At 37.9% G+C, this 15,472-nt stretch overlaps 1 protein-coding gene across 1 annotated transcript in view; it reads left to right on the forward strand.

The window, feature by feature from the left end:
- Positions 1–15,472, forward strand: part of CAMK2D (calcium/calmodulin dependent protein kinase II delta) — a gene marked incomplete in the record, with an annotated part of 312,777 nt that overhangs the window by 286,016 nt on the left and 11,289 nt on the right. The window contains 1 exon segment of the mRNA NM_001099954.1: positions 14,419–14,494. Within this exon segment, the coding sequence (NP_001093424.1) occupies positions 14,419–14,494 (76 nt within the window).

A 15,472-nucleotide genomic window follows, 5' to 3' on the forward strand; every position in this document is an offset into this window, starting at 1 on the left:
AGTGCGAGGTCTAGGTTCTCATCTGGTGACAGCGTTCTCTCTGGAAGAGTGGGGAAGTGGTACAGAGCGTCACACAGCAAGAGCCAAAGAGTCCGTGTGTCTGTGTGTCTGCACCTCTTCTTATAAAGCCTCCAGAATTCAGTCGTTAGACTCCATGCTAATGACCTTATCTAATCCTAATCACTTCCCAGAGGCCCCACTTCTAAGTACCAAAGTCAGTTTAAGTTTCCACTCTCTTAATACCTCCCAGTTGGGATTAAATTTCCACCCATGAAGCTTTGGGATACTCTCAAACCATATCCATTCCATAGAAATACCTAATCATTTTTTTAGCTGTAAAATAGACAACTTCTTATGATTCAGCCTAACAGTAATAACAATTATAGAACATGGTCACATTGAATAAAGATAATGTTTGTCAAATGCCTGGTAGAATATCTGGCCCATGACATTCACTCCATAAAATTGTGTTCTTCTTGGCCATTATGTCCTAGGAGGAGATAATGTAATCACATAGTTTCATTATTAAGAATCCATAAATCCAAAAGGACCTGTGTCTGTTTGGTTTGGTTTTAGCATCATTATTTCTATATTCTCAACTCATTTTAGATAATTGGGTAAATGTCTGTAAATGTAAAGACCAAAACCCATATAAGCTACATACTTAAAAATCATGGAAACTTCAGAAATAAATCATCTGTGCAGCAAAATTAGACCTTTTTTTTTTTTTTAGTTTTTATTGAGGTGACAGTATTATTTTCATTTACAATGAATTTTTTCAGATATATTATTTATTTGAAAGGCATTGTGATTGTTGACAGTATGATTCTCTAATAAAACACAGATGGAAATGCTGGGAGAGAATTGGAGATTTTAGGAAAATTTGAGATTTGAGGTAGCATATTAAAAAAAACCATTGATGTCAAGATCTTCAAATTTAAAAATGAAAAGAAGGAAATTCTTCTCCAAAATGTCAGTTGTTTACAATGTGAACTGGGAAGTATTTTTAGGCAGAAAAATGCCATATTAGATTTTTGTCTGTTTTGAATAGAATATTCTCATGCTATACCTAGCCTATTTAGAATTATAGTATTTTAATCAAATATTGTATTACATTATGTAGATATTCATCAGTAGTGCAGAAATACTTCTGGAAAGTATTTTGACAGAAAAAAAGGAAAGGGACTGCCGTGAGATTTTAAATTTTTTTAAAGATTTATTTTATTTTTTTGAAAAACAGAGTTACAGAGAGAGGTATATATAGAGAAAGGTCTTCCATCTGCTGGATTACTCCCCAAATGGCCACAATAGCCAGAACTGAGCTGATCTGAAGCTAGGAGCTTCTTTCAGACCTCCCATGTGGATGCAGAGACTTATGACTTGGGCCATCTTCCACTGCTCTCTCAGGTGCATTAGCAGGAAGATGGATCAGAAGTGAAGCATTGGGAACTTGAACCGGTACCCATATGGGATGCAGGCACTGCAAGCCAGGGCTTTAACCTGCTCTGCCACAGTGCCAGCCCCTACCATGATTTTTTAAGAGGCTTTCTGACCAATGTGAAAACAATATGAATCTATGAGACTATGTAAATCTTTCTTCAAGAAATACAATCTCTTCATTTGTAACTTTGACAAGTAAGAGAAGAATAAGAAGGAACTATAATAATGCTTTTCAAAGATAAGATAGGAAAAGTTAATAAAATTAAATGTGCTTACGTATTATTGCAGATAAAACAGACAAGACATTTTTTGAGACAAGTGTGTAAACTTCTGTACTTTGGTTAGTGTTCTTAGAATCTGTACTAGATTTTCCCAACATAACCAGTCTTGTGAGTTATTGAAATGAGTTCTCATCCAGTAATTTAAATCAGAATTCATTTCTCATTGGTGGCGTTTGATTGTAATTTGCCTTCCCAGGCATTCCCCGTAGTCTTCTTTTCCAGAGCTTTCAAGTCAATGTCTCCTTCTAATGGCCAAGTGATTTTCTATGGAGGATTCTTACTGTTGTTTTCATTTCAGCTAACATGTTGTAAATAATTTTTCCAACCATGATATGTTAATTGCTTATCAAATAACCTGTGTTTCCTGAATGCTCGTCTTCTGATTTCAGCAAATAAAGGAAAAACAATAGTCACAATATCTATATACAAATATATACTACTATGTTTGATAATAATTTGAAAATTCATGGGAGTTTATATTTAAAATACATGTTAGAGTCGATGAGAAAACAATATATTGTTGGTTCTGAAGTATGTGGTTTATAAATTCAATTCTTACTGCAATCACATTGGTTAAACCAAAATATTGAGCCTGTAAAATTTGACCAACATCTTGTAGTAAGCACTTTTACATTAATTTTCTTAGCTCAATTTAGGACAAAAAGTTCCACAACTAACCTGACTATATAGTTATAAAGAGTATCTGTTACTGTGGTTACTTTAAAAAGTTACTCTGGTTCATTAAAAAACTTTTGGTCTGATATGATTCATCTTTCCAAGTTAAGCTTTGAAAAATGCAGTAACTAATCACAGAAATGGGTCATGGTCCTAGGAATCTTATCACTGCCTTCTATCAAATGAATGAAAATATTGGAAGAATTATAGGAATACATGTCATGTTGTAAGTGCATGTATATTAAAAAAAATAGTATGTACAAATAATTTTCCTTCTAACCTGTGTATGTCTTGCAAGTTGAGACAGATCAGTGTATGTTAATCCAGACTCTCTACAGTTGTGTCTTTTCAGTCTAATGGGCTGACTTATCAGAAGGCTACAATAATATTCAAAGGTGGGGATAAGAACACATAGATTACATTGAGTCGTGGCCTTTGGATCTACAGTGCCAGGGCGAAATGTATTGAACTGTTGACTTATCAAGAGAATCTGTCATTTTCCCATAATTTGCTAAATTAAAGTCCTTTATTATTTTATTTATCTTGTAACCTTTTTCCCAGTAGTTTCCTATGTATTGAATATACATGCTCTGGTACTTTTAAACAATGCATGCACAGCTGGATTCTACCATGTGGTTTGTGAATTGACCATTCTTTTCACATCTTAGGCCTGATCTGCCCTTACAGATTCTCTTTCACTGATTCTGGAAGCTATGGGTTGAATGATAGACTTTGTAGTGAAGGATAAGCTACTGTTTTTGCAGCTGCTGAAGATAGGAATTAGCTAGAAAATATAGAGTACAGTAATACTGATGCATATTGCTGGGTGAAAGGAGGATCTACTGTTTTATTTTGGCAGTCTCTTAGAGGACAATGAGTCAAAATTGGATAAGTAGAAGTGTTTGGTACTTACAAAAGAAAGTGAAATGATATTCTCGTAGTTTAAATATCCATATAGTATTAGATGTTAAAATTGCTTGCCTTCATCCTCAACTGAGGCAACACTGGTGTGAGAAATGTTGAATTATAACTGTAATAACCTGGAGACTAGAGGAAAAATACCTTTAAAAACACCACATGGAGATGTGGACATTTGGCACAGCAGTTAATCTGCTTGGGGCACCCATATCCTATAACAGAGTGCCTGGGTTCAAGTTCTACGTCCAATTCCAGCTTCCTGCTAATGCACGCCCAGGGAGACAGCAGGCGATGGCTCTGGTAGTTGGATGCCAGACACACACACAGAAGGTAGAGTTCCTGTTTCCTGGTTTCAGCCTGGTCCTGCCCTGTTGCAAACATCTGGGGAGTGAACCTATAAATGGGAGATTCTCTCCCTCTCCCCCTCCCCCTCCCCCTCCCCCTCCCCCTCCCCCTCTCCCTCTCCTTCTCCCCCTCCCCTCCCCCCTCCCTTTTCTCTTTCCTCCCCTCTCTCTCAATAAAACAAAAAGCAATAAAATAAAATTTAATACCATGTAGAGTTCAACGAATATGGAAGCAAAATAACATTGCTGAGTAATTATAATTAGCCTAGTTCTTTCTTTTGTTTTTTTTTTGTTTTGTTTTTTTTTTTGTTTGTTTGTTTCTTTGTTTGACAGGCAGAGTGGACAGTGAGAGAGAGAGAGACAGAGAAAGGTCTTCCTTTGCCATTCATTCACCCTCCAATGGCCGCCGCGGCCAGCGCGCTGCGGCCGGTGCACTGCACTGAACCGATGGCAGGAGCCAGGTGCTTCTCCTGGTCTCCCATGGGGTGCAGGGCCCAAGCACTTGGGCCATCCTCCACTGTACTCCCTGGCCACAGCAGAGAGCTGGGCTGGAAGAGGGGCAACCAGGACAGAATCCGGCGCCCCGACCTGAACTAGAACCCCGTGTGCTGGCGCCGCAAGGCGGAGGATTAGCCTAGTAAGCCACGGCGCCGGCCAGCCTAGTTCTTTCTTAAAACACAAATCCAAGAACATCATACAACTGATAATTTTTGTGTGTTTATGTTTGTTTTGAACAAAACTAACAAGGAGATGCAATTTTTGTGTGGCAGAAAGGACGTTTTCTTCTGCTCCTGGGTTCTTGATCCAAGGGAGCATAAAGGTACCTGTTCAATTATTTAGGAAAGTATGGTTATAAATAGACTTACCCAATAAGAATACACTGAATCCCCTTTATTACTAAATTTAAGGAATTTTTTCATAAAGGAATGCAATCACTTATTAAAAAGAAACTAAATTTATTATAAGCTAAACAACAGCAATAGAAATAATTAGGAAAAGATTAAAACCTACTTTATGGCTACCCAACATGTTAAATATTCTCACTATTTTATACTTATGACTAATGGTATCAGAGGACAGACCATTAACACTTTGACATTAACTATTGACCTAAAAGACCCCTTGTTTTGACTATATGTAAAACTGATTGGAAGGGTTTGTTGGAGGAGTTTCAGTCTCGGGGTTTGGGGAAAATTGGATTTCCTTCATGAGAAAACAGGCAAAACAAATAAACAAACAAATAACCATTTCCAAATATTTTGAAATTCTAAGACTCATTTTCCCTTTCAGTGAGATTTTCTCTTTACAAGAAAATAACTTTGGGCCAACATGTTGGCACAGTGAGTTAAGGTAGCACTTGGAGTGCTGGTTTCCCATATCCAGTACCACTTTAAGTCCCAGCTATTCTGCTTCTGGTCCAGCTTCCTGCTAGTGCTCTTGGGAAGACAACAGGAGATGCCCACAAGTATTTGTGTCCCTGCCACCCACCTGGGAGATCAGAATGGAGTTCCTGGCTCCTGTCTTTTGCCTGATCCACCCCTGGCTATTGCAGTCATTTGGGAAGTGAACCAGCAGGTGAAAGACATTTCTCTCTCTCTCTCTCTCTCTGATTCTCTCTCTTTCTCTCTCTTTCTGTCTCTGTGCCTCCTTCCCTCCCTACACTCTCTGTTTCTCCGCCTTTCAAATAAATCAATATTTTAAAAAAAGAAGGAAAAGTAACTTTGATCATTACTTGTTCTACAGTAGAAGAAAATGATGCTGCTTGAGAAGGTTTAGAAGCTATCTTTCACACAAGTGTATAAACTTGAGTGCTAAAAGACTACAGTTTATGATATTAAAATCCAAGCAGATAATGTTCTTGAATCGGTTTCTCAAAATCTTTTTCTTTCATGTCATCGTCTCTTAACTGGAAGTGGTACCACACCTATCTGATTCATGGAACATTGTAATACTTAAAATACTTTTTGATATTCATGATAGTATGCTATTTCTAGCTTTTACAAGTCAGCTAGGATGGCAGAGCAGTTACCCAATTACTTTAATATGGTTGGGCTGAATTCTTTTATATAAGTCAATGTTCTGTGTATCCATAGATAATTTCTTTAGATTCTAAAATATTTGTCATTTTTATGAAAGCATTATAAATTCTTACATATCCCTTAAATTCTTTACAGAATAGTAAATATTTAGTTTCATCTTCATATCATAAGGTAATTTTAGGAATAAATTGACCATGGTTTGCTATAACTCAGTGATATTGTTGCAAACTTTGGAACAAATTTAAAGCTATTTGCATTTAACAATAAATGATCTCAATGCTAGGCCTTTTTGTTCTTAAATGCTTATTCAGCATTTGTTGCTAAGTCAGAGCAATTTAACATGGCTGAGACTAATAGTACTTTTTCTCTAATCAACTAAAGTCTTGTTTTTTTTAAAGATTTATTTATTTGAAAGTCAGTGACACAGAGAGAAAGACCTTCCATCCATGAGTTCATTTCCCAGATGGCCACAAGGGCCAGGGCTGAACTAGACCAAAACCAAGAGCCAGGAGCTTTCTGCAGGTCTCCTACATGGGTGGTGCAGGAGTGCAGACACTTGGGACATCATCTAGGCACATTAGCAGGGAGCAAGACTGGAAGTGGAGCAGCCAGGACACGAACCACCTCCCATATGGGATGCTGATATTGCTGGTATGCTACAACACCAAACCATAACTAAGATTTTATACTTTGAGACTACTCTACATTATAGAGGAAAGTGCAAAGATGATTTCAGTAATTTATTTTGTTTAATCTTGAGGGCTACTACAGATGAAAAAGCTGAATAGTTGACTTTATTGAAGAAATGACTTCATGAGCTTTACAGTAATTTCTTAAAGGCATTCTTGAATAGAAATTTGGTAATTGCAGGCCCTACATTTAATAAAATGTTTTAGATTATTAAATCACTCAGCCCTAGAGTCTTCAATTGGTTGATTTTAGAAGCCAGAATATTAGAATATTGGAAATTATTCTTTTCAGCATTAACTATTACAAAGATTGGTGAAGTAAAAAATGAAGTCACTAAGAAACAAACCGCTAATTGCACAGGGAATGCCAAACATAGCTGATTTGATAGACACCATTTTCTGTAAAACTACTAAGAGCATGAAAATGATCTTGTGTATTCACTTAAGACAACTATTCCCAAGTGTTATTTTTGTTAATGGCAGCATGGAAAAAGACAATACAGCCCTGAGACACCCACTTGTGTGAAACTGGTATAATAAGTAAGTACAACCCTGGCCTAGTAATTAAATAGTCACCTTGCCCATCTAAGTTAAAAAGCATTTAGGTAGTTCATTTAAGACTACGATTTCAAAATATTGAACTAAGCGCTGTGGGACGGAAAGGAACATAGATCAGTGAATTAAACAGGAGTTGGGCACCTCAAGCAAATACAGCTGCCACCCTGGTATAGCTTCTGAATTTGCGGGATGACTCCAACAAGTCATTTAGCCTCTTTGTCCTTCAAGTCTCTGGCTGCCAAATACTAAATACTTCTGAGAAATACAAGAAGAAGTTTAATTAAGTAGAACTGTGCATATCAAGAAACAGTGAATGATCAGAATTGCTAAACTGCTATACCCCCAAAAAGCACTAAATAGCAATTTTAATTGTTCAACTTGCGATCATTGAATTGTATCTCTAGACACAGTTCACTAAGTTTCAATATATGGCACTTGACAAACATCCTAGTAAAATCTATTTGCAGGTATAAATTTCCGTTCATTTTCTAGTCTAAGTTTCATTGTTGGCATGTAAACTCCAAATAGGTTTTATCAAGCAGTTTCACACCAGATAAACTGATTAATCTAAAATATATACAGCAGAAATCTCAAGCTCAGATAACTAGGATATTTGTTTTCATTCCACTGTCTTGAAAAGAAACACTAAGCTTAAACATTGACTGGAAATATCTACTTTACTAAACCTTTACAAATTAAATCTGTTGTTGTTCCATTGTCTAAAACACTGGATCCTCCTTTGTTATGGCCTTTTGCCAACTCTAAACTATTCAAGCTCCAAGAATGACTTCTCAGCACAGTCTCATCCAGACTCTTATCACACATAGTCACCATCTACATACTTTGCATTTATCTAATGTTTTAAAATGTGTACCATATTTGATGTGTATTGCCTATTGTTTATTCACAGGTGCATGCATTTACAAACATTGATTCAGTACTAGGTGTTCAAAGTACAAAATGGTCAGAACTTGACAGCGCTATCAGCATCCTGTGATAATGCAGAAAGATGGCAGGACAATAAAGCAGCTAGGTCTTAAGTGCTTGGGATACAGAAGAGGTTTAGTTTGAGCAGGTGTAGAAAGAGATTTCCAGGATGAAGAGGGAGAGTTTCCAGAAAGAAGGAAGAGTGGGAAAAAAGGCACAGAGTTGTCAAAGTGCCAGAACTAAGTGAGGAAGAATAAACCCCCAGTATGGCTACAGACCAGGTTCTATAGAAGCCCCAAAGGACAAAAAGAATCAAGAAATAAATCTGGAAAAAACTGAGAAGGAAGACCTTTAAAACAAAGACATTGGAGCTTTGGCTTCTTTCTTACCTATTTCAAAGCTGCCCAGTGCGGCTTATCTGTTTTGCCAGCTGCTTTGCAAGGAGTCTGGGGGAGATTAAGCTTGGTTCCTGCACCAGTGGCCTCAAAGAGAGGAAATGAGGGAGAGGGGTAACATATCCTGTAGTGAGCTTTATTGCCCTTCAGTGAGTTTTACTGCCCTTTACCTTGGATTAGGAATCAGAAACCAGTTGAGTGTATCAGGGACCCACTATTCATTCATGTGTTTACTGGACAGTTCCCATATGCCGTGTACTATGACAGTACAGTAGTATAATATTTAGCCATTACAGTAATAGAGAAAAAGCATCAATTATACACAAATATAGATATTTATAATGTATATTGCATGTTTATATTATATAATCTCATATATAATAGAGGTATATTAAATGAGACACAGGGAAAAGATTTATAAAGAGAAAATAGTTGAGCTGAGATGTGATTAAAAAAAAGTAAAAGCAAAGACATGGGCCACTTCCCCAGGAAGAGAGGATGGCATATTTGAAGGGCTGGTTAGAGGAGGAAGCAGGTCCTTTTGAATTGCGGAAACAGGGCAGCATGGGTAGATCAGAGAGGTTAAAGGTGAGATGAGCAGGGTCTAGAGTATGCAAGATTTTGTCATCTCTCTTCAGAAGCATATTCTGAGAGCAAATAGAAGATTTCAGAAGACTTCAGAAGGCATTAGGATATTATCTGAAGAGATAATAATCCGGCTGTATCATAAACAACAGGATGGTAAAGAACAAACCTAATTACGTAAACAACAAGGGGGAAGGCTGTTCAGAACCCAGACAAGGAATGATGAGTGCCAAACACAGGGAGGGACTGAAGAAGAAGAAAAGAGTGATGTGTAAGATATTTGAAACACAAAATCAACAGGACTTGATGGATTAAATGAGAGCAATAGTAAAGGAATTAAAGATGATTCATGGGCTTATTCCTGTCTTGTGAAATTGGAAGATGCTGTTGCTGTCCACAAGGACAGAGGTCTCTGGAAGGGCACGTAGGTCTCCAGGAGTGGAAGATCGTACACCCAGCTCAGGGTGCGTTGAGTCTGCGTATACTTGAGAGAGCCAAGTGGAGATTCCAGATCAAGCCTTGACACACAGATCTGGAGGAAATGTCTAGGAAGGAGGTTACAATTTGGGGAGCCATTGAGATTGTTCAGTAAGAATTACAGGAGGCCATTGTTTGGGACTAAGCTCCTATTCTAGACCAGGCTAAAAATATGGAGTCACTCACTCTAAAGCTGCAAGTCACCAAGCTGAAACTAAATTAATTATCTGACCTACCAAAAAAATCAGGATTACAGAATTAACAGTTAAATTTCCCACACAGGCCAATTTCAGTTGGCATAATGAAATTCCCTCTGCCTTAATCTTTATACAAGAAAAGGTAGCTGGTAGTAACCTGATGTAAAACCAATCAGTTTTCTATTATTCCGTCTCCTTGTTCCGTACAACAAAGGTAACTTTGAAAAGACCAATCCACTTTCTGTTTCTGTTTTCTTCTGTCCTTTTCTAACAAAACCAAGCTCAACCGCTGAGTGTTGTCTGATTCTATAATCAAAAATAAAACCAATTAAGATCTTGAAGCTAAGTTGTAATTGTGTCCTTAGACAGGATATAGAGGACAATTTAAAATATTGGTGTAAACAAGGGCTCTTGGATACAATGTGAGGTTAAGGAAAGGGTCTCAATAAGCTTTCAAAAGAAATTGATATGTTTAACATCCTGGTAGAGAAAGATAACAGGGCAAATGAGAGTGAAATCCGACCAGTGGTGAGAAAAGCAAGGACAGTTGAGTGAAAGGTAGAAAGATTCGGAGGTGTTGAAAAGCTGTAATGAGCACTCTGCATACCTTAGGGCAATGCCTGCAGTCTCTGAACCTATGTTTATTTCCCTATCTCAGATCATTGTCATGATAATGAAATCTGATAATGTTTGAGGAAATGTTGAAACTGATATTATTTTATTACATAATTATTATCCTTTCTTGGTTTGTTTTTATTTTTGTTTTTCCAAACACTGGGGTCATTCATACCCTTATCTTATTCATCCAGGCCTCTTTGGAACAATAAAAGAGCAAAAAAATTACAAGAATTTCAATGTGAGAAAGTTCCCCATTCCTTTGCCTGATTGTAAGGAAAGTGTCTGCACCCAGAATCTGGAACATTCCTTCCTCCCCACGCCCTACCCCTGACCCCAATTTCTTTTCTCTTCTCCCTTTCCCTATGAATCTGAAAAACACCAGAAACTACTTTGAATCCACTAGGTGTAGGCTTGAGCCCCTCAATTCTGGAACTAAAACTGCTCGGCGATCAGCATGCACCCTATGAATAAGTGGCTAGGTATGGGTAGAAGTAGTTTCTGGTATTCATGGAATGTCTTACTGGTGCACTCTCCCCTCCTCTTGGTGTAATCAGTGTCACATCACAGGGTGTCCCACTTTGACTTGTGGAGTGGTCATTACTTAATGTTCAGAAAGAGGGGAAGCCAGCTGAGAGGGGACCCTCCGTGCAGAGCACAACTATCCAGGCACGTGGCAGTGACTGTCCCTTATCCTCACCGCTGAGAAGAGAAGAGCCAGCTGGCACCAAGCCCACTCTCTTCTTCTGGACCAGACCCTGGGCTTCTGGCAACACTTCCAACCACAAGCTGACGCCTATATACAAATGATTCATTTTCAGCCTCCTACTTTTCTTTAAAGAGTCAGCTGTCATGTGCCACCTGCCCCTGACTCACCACAGCTCCTTTGCCCCAGGGAAATAAACACTCAGAAGATTCCTGACTTCCAACCACTCCTCCAAGAGAGTCACATTACTTTTATGATGAGGCAGCACAGAAGCATGCTCACTCACTCCCATTTGCTGTCCTGTGGGCTACAGAGCCATTGTTCCTGAGCATAAATACCAAGACAGAAGGCAATTTGTGTTGCTGCAATTATGCAGGACAAAATGAAAGCCAGTTGAGGCATGCAAAGTATTGAAGGGCTAAGGAGCTAATTACACAGTGTTTCAAAGAGTGAGAGTTGGCCTAAAGTTTCTAATTCCATATTATGCTGAGGAAGAAATTTGTAGACTTTCAGAAACTTCAGGAAGTGCTCCTGAACTCGGAGCTTAATGAGGTCCACAAAGGATGTTGATCTTAACGCTCAGCTTTTCTCATCTCCGCTTTTTTTTTTCTTTTGTTTCTATCACTGATGGGAATGAAAACTATTGGCATAGTTTTGTTTCCCTGTCAACCTTGTGGCACACTAAAAATCTGTTAGTTTTAAATGAGGATTTTCGATGGGGAGGATGTTTTAATAGTCACATTTTTGAAACCCCCTTTTCTGAGCTGCTCCTCACTGATGTCCTTTATCTTCTGAAATTGGGTCAGCTGTCATGAGTCTTTGCCAAAGCTTCATGCTGTTAAGGCCACAGACAGATGAATCACCTATTGCCTAAGTAAATTAAGCTAAAATGTGCCATGGGCAGCATCCCTGTTACAGAATTATTCCCTGCTACTACTTCTGTTAGAATGGTAGGAGGTTGACTATATTATCAGTATTCGTCAGTCAAATGAAAAGGAGCAAGAAATGCTATGAATATGTGGAACAGCTAAGAAACCCCATATTCTGTTATTTTATATAAATGAAAGTTAATTATGTAACCAAACATGAAACCTAACCTGTATTTTTTATATTATTGATAATTATTAATGATTATATTACCAATCATTTAATGACAGTTAATAATTTATATAACAGTCTATAACTTGCATTTGTTATGAAGTAGTCTCATCTCAATGAAGTGACATTAGATTTTCAGGGTTGTTTTTTCTTTTTTCAATTGAGAGACAGAGAGAGAGCAAACAAACTCCCATGCACTGGTTCACTCTGCAAATGCCCAAAACAAACAGTACTGGGCTGGGCTGAAGCTGGGAACCAGAAACTCAGTGCAAGTCTCTCTCGTGGGTAACAGGAACCACCTTCTTAGGACATCACGGCTTCCTCCAAAGATCTGCATTAGCAGGAAACTGGAGTCTGGTATTGAGATCAGGAGTGCAGATATAGGGTGTCAGAGGCTTAACCAATAAAGCAAACATTTGCCCCGTAGTTTTAAATAAGAGAATATTATCGCCTGTATAACCAGAGTTTGAACGTGAATGTAAACATTTAATTTTGTGGTTAAAACGTATTATAATGAAGATCAGATTCATAAAAATTGCGAACTGTTTCCTTTAATCAATGGACAGTTAAAACCAGAGGATGGCTTTTTCCATAATGGATAGCAGCTTCATTGCCTCATTAGTACGTACTGGAGGTAACTGTCGTGACTCCTTCCTCGGTGATTTTCAGGGAACATCCCAATATAATCTAACTCTTGACATGTTCTGTGCACTAATTTCATTAGGAAGAGAACAGTATTCTGAAATCAAAAGAAGATTATCATTAGTCTCAGTTGATCAAACTCACAGATCTATTGAACATCTACTTTTAAAAAAATCATTAGCCAAACATTTTAGGAAACACATAGAAATAACACATTCTTTGCGCGCAAGGAGCTATCATTTAACTAGGAAGACAGGTTACATAGTGTATAAAGTTTCTTTTTTTTTTTTTTTTTTTTTTTTTTTTGACAGGTAGAGTTATAGACAGAGAGAGAGAGAGGGAGAGAAAGGTCTTCCTTCCGTTGGTTCACTCCCCAAATGGCCGCTACGGCCGGCGCTGCGCCAGGAGCTTCTTCCTAGTCTCCCACACGCGTGCAGGGGCCCAAGCACTTGGGCCATCCTCTACTGCCCTCCCGGGCCACAGCAGAGAGCTGGACTGGAAGAGGAGCAACAGGGACTAGAACTTGGCACCCATATTGGATGCCAGCACCGCAGGCAGAGGATTAACCAAGAGAGCATTGGCACCGGCCCCTAAAGTTTCATAACAATGTATTTTTAAAAGATTTTTCAGATTATTTTTAAAGATCTATTGTTTGTATAATTAAAAGGCAGAGTTATAGAGAAAGGAGGAGAGACACAGAGAGAGAGAGAGAGACCTTCATTCCCCAAAAGGCCACAATGGCCAGGGCTGGGCCAGCCCAAAGCCAGGAGCCCAGAGTTTCCTCCAGGTCTACTACCTGGGTACAGGGGCCCAAGCACTTAGGCCATCTTCTGCTGCTTTCCCAGGCACATTACCAGGGAGTTGGATTGGAAGTAGGATGCTGGTGTCTCAGGCATTAAAAGCAGAAGCTTAACCTGCTATACCATAATGCCAGCCCCTTAATAACAATTTAAAGCATCACTAATTTAAATAGTTGTGAAGGTAAAAGCATATGTGTAGTTACCAAGGTAATGCAGGCTTTCAAAAAAGGGAAAGAACACTTGAGGCAGATGTAATTAGAAAAAAATTTAGTGAATAGGTGGGATTTTAGCCACACCAGCTATTAATTGTTTTCTAAGTAGTGGAGTATAAATATAAACAAATCATACTGCATCATGGGTTTGACAACTATACGGGGGGGGCTTCGATTGCTTATCTGCTTACATCTACAGTGTTGATTCAAGTGTGGCTCTGTCAGTTCACAGATATCACACCAATCGCAGTGTGGTATCCTGTTCCATAGAGTTGACTCAGCTTAGCAATAAGAATCAGAAAATAATCACATAAAGTTGAATGTCTCAGTACAAGGCCTTAGCTTTACTCTGAAGGTAGAAATGAATTACTAGAGTGACAAGTTTTAAGATTATCTTTTTAATAACATATTTGTTGATGATAAAAACTGTTTACAAATTCACTCAAATTGACTAAAGAAATTAAAACTAAAGAACATGTAGCCTGGACTTTCCAGGTGACCTCTGTTTTCTAAAGAATGAAATTTATTCCTGCTTCTCAAACTTGAATGGGCCAGGAGTCAGATGAGTCCTATTAAAATGCAGATTCTGCATCTTTAGTCTGGGTTGAGACCTGAGAATCTTGTGTTTCTGATGGGTCCCAGAAGAGGTAGTGCTGCTGATGGTGCACATTAAGCAGCTAAACTGTGGAGAAAGTAACACCATGCTAGCTTCTGCAAAGGATGTAGCTTAAGTGCTAATTCCCTTTTTAAGGAATAGCAATATCACAGTAATATTTTATATGGCTTTTATACTTTATTCTCATTTTATCTTTGCCTTTAGCACGAAAGCAAGAGATTATCAAGGTCACTGAACAGCTGATTGAAGCTATCAACAATGGGGATTTTGAGGCTTACACGTGAGTACTGTTAGAATTATTTTAGCTCCAAGCATATGACACATGTATTTTCTATATTAATACGTTCTTCAGTGTGTCTGAATGTATGTATATCTCACACCAAGTTCTGTCAACGGTAATTTATTTCTAGGCGTAAGTGACTGAGTGCCCCCAGAGGAAAAATAAATATGCTTAGATTTCAGAGATGACTGATTTCTGATCCAAGGACAGAGATTTCTTGGTAAATACACAGATGTGTGACTACCTGTATATCTGTATGAGAGTAAGCCATCCCTGGCAGAGCAACCCCTAAGAGCAAAGAGACATTAAAAAACAAAAACAAACAAACAAACAAAAAAACAAACAGAGAAGCAAATAGAAAGTGCATTTTAGTGCTTTAGTTTAATAAATATTTTCTTCCTGAAGTTCTGCAGAGGTCAGGGGCAAAAAGAAATTAAGAGACATTAGGCAGCTTTTTCCCTCTTCACCCAGTACAGCTTAACTTTATCTGCATCTCTTTCTTGTGTTTGTTTTTTTAAAGAAGGAGTTTTGATGATGCTTAATTTAATGTTTATAAACTACTGGATCATAGGATATTAAAGAAAATTGCTTGGCTCAGGTAAAAGGAAACCTTCAGTTTAAATAGGGCATAAAGTTTTATTAGACTATACGGTCAGTAAGTTAGCTATTTGGGAATACAAATCTGTCTAAGGTTTATCCCCACATTATAGAACAAAATCAGTTACAATCAAATAAAACAATTAAATGAAAAACATATTGAGTCTGATCTCAGAAAGATCTTGAACAGCTGGGAAAGTAATCATACATCAGAAAATAAAATGATTAGTTTACCTAGGTAGATAAAACTTGCATACTTTAATTACAAAGCCAAAAATAAAACTGAAAGACAAGCAATAAACTTAGAAAAATCTTTGCAAGATATGTGTCAAAAGTTATTTTCTATATTGAATAGATAAGATTGAGAAGTAGAAAAATAGG

This window comes from Oryctolagus cuniculus, chromosome 8 (genome assembly GCF_964237555.1).
Source record: "Oryctolagus cuniculus chromosome 8, mOryCun1.1, whole genome shotgun sequence".
In the NCBI taxonomy this organism is placed as follows: domain Eukaryota; kingdom Metazoa; phylum Chordata; class Mammalia; order Lagomorpha; family Leporidae; genus Oryctolagus; species Oryctolagus cuniculus.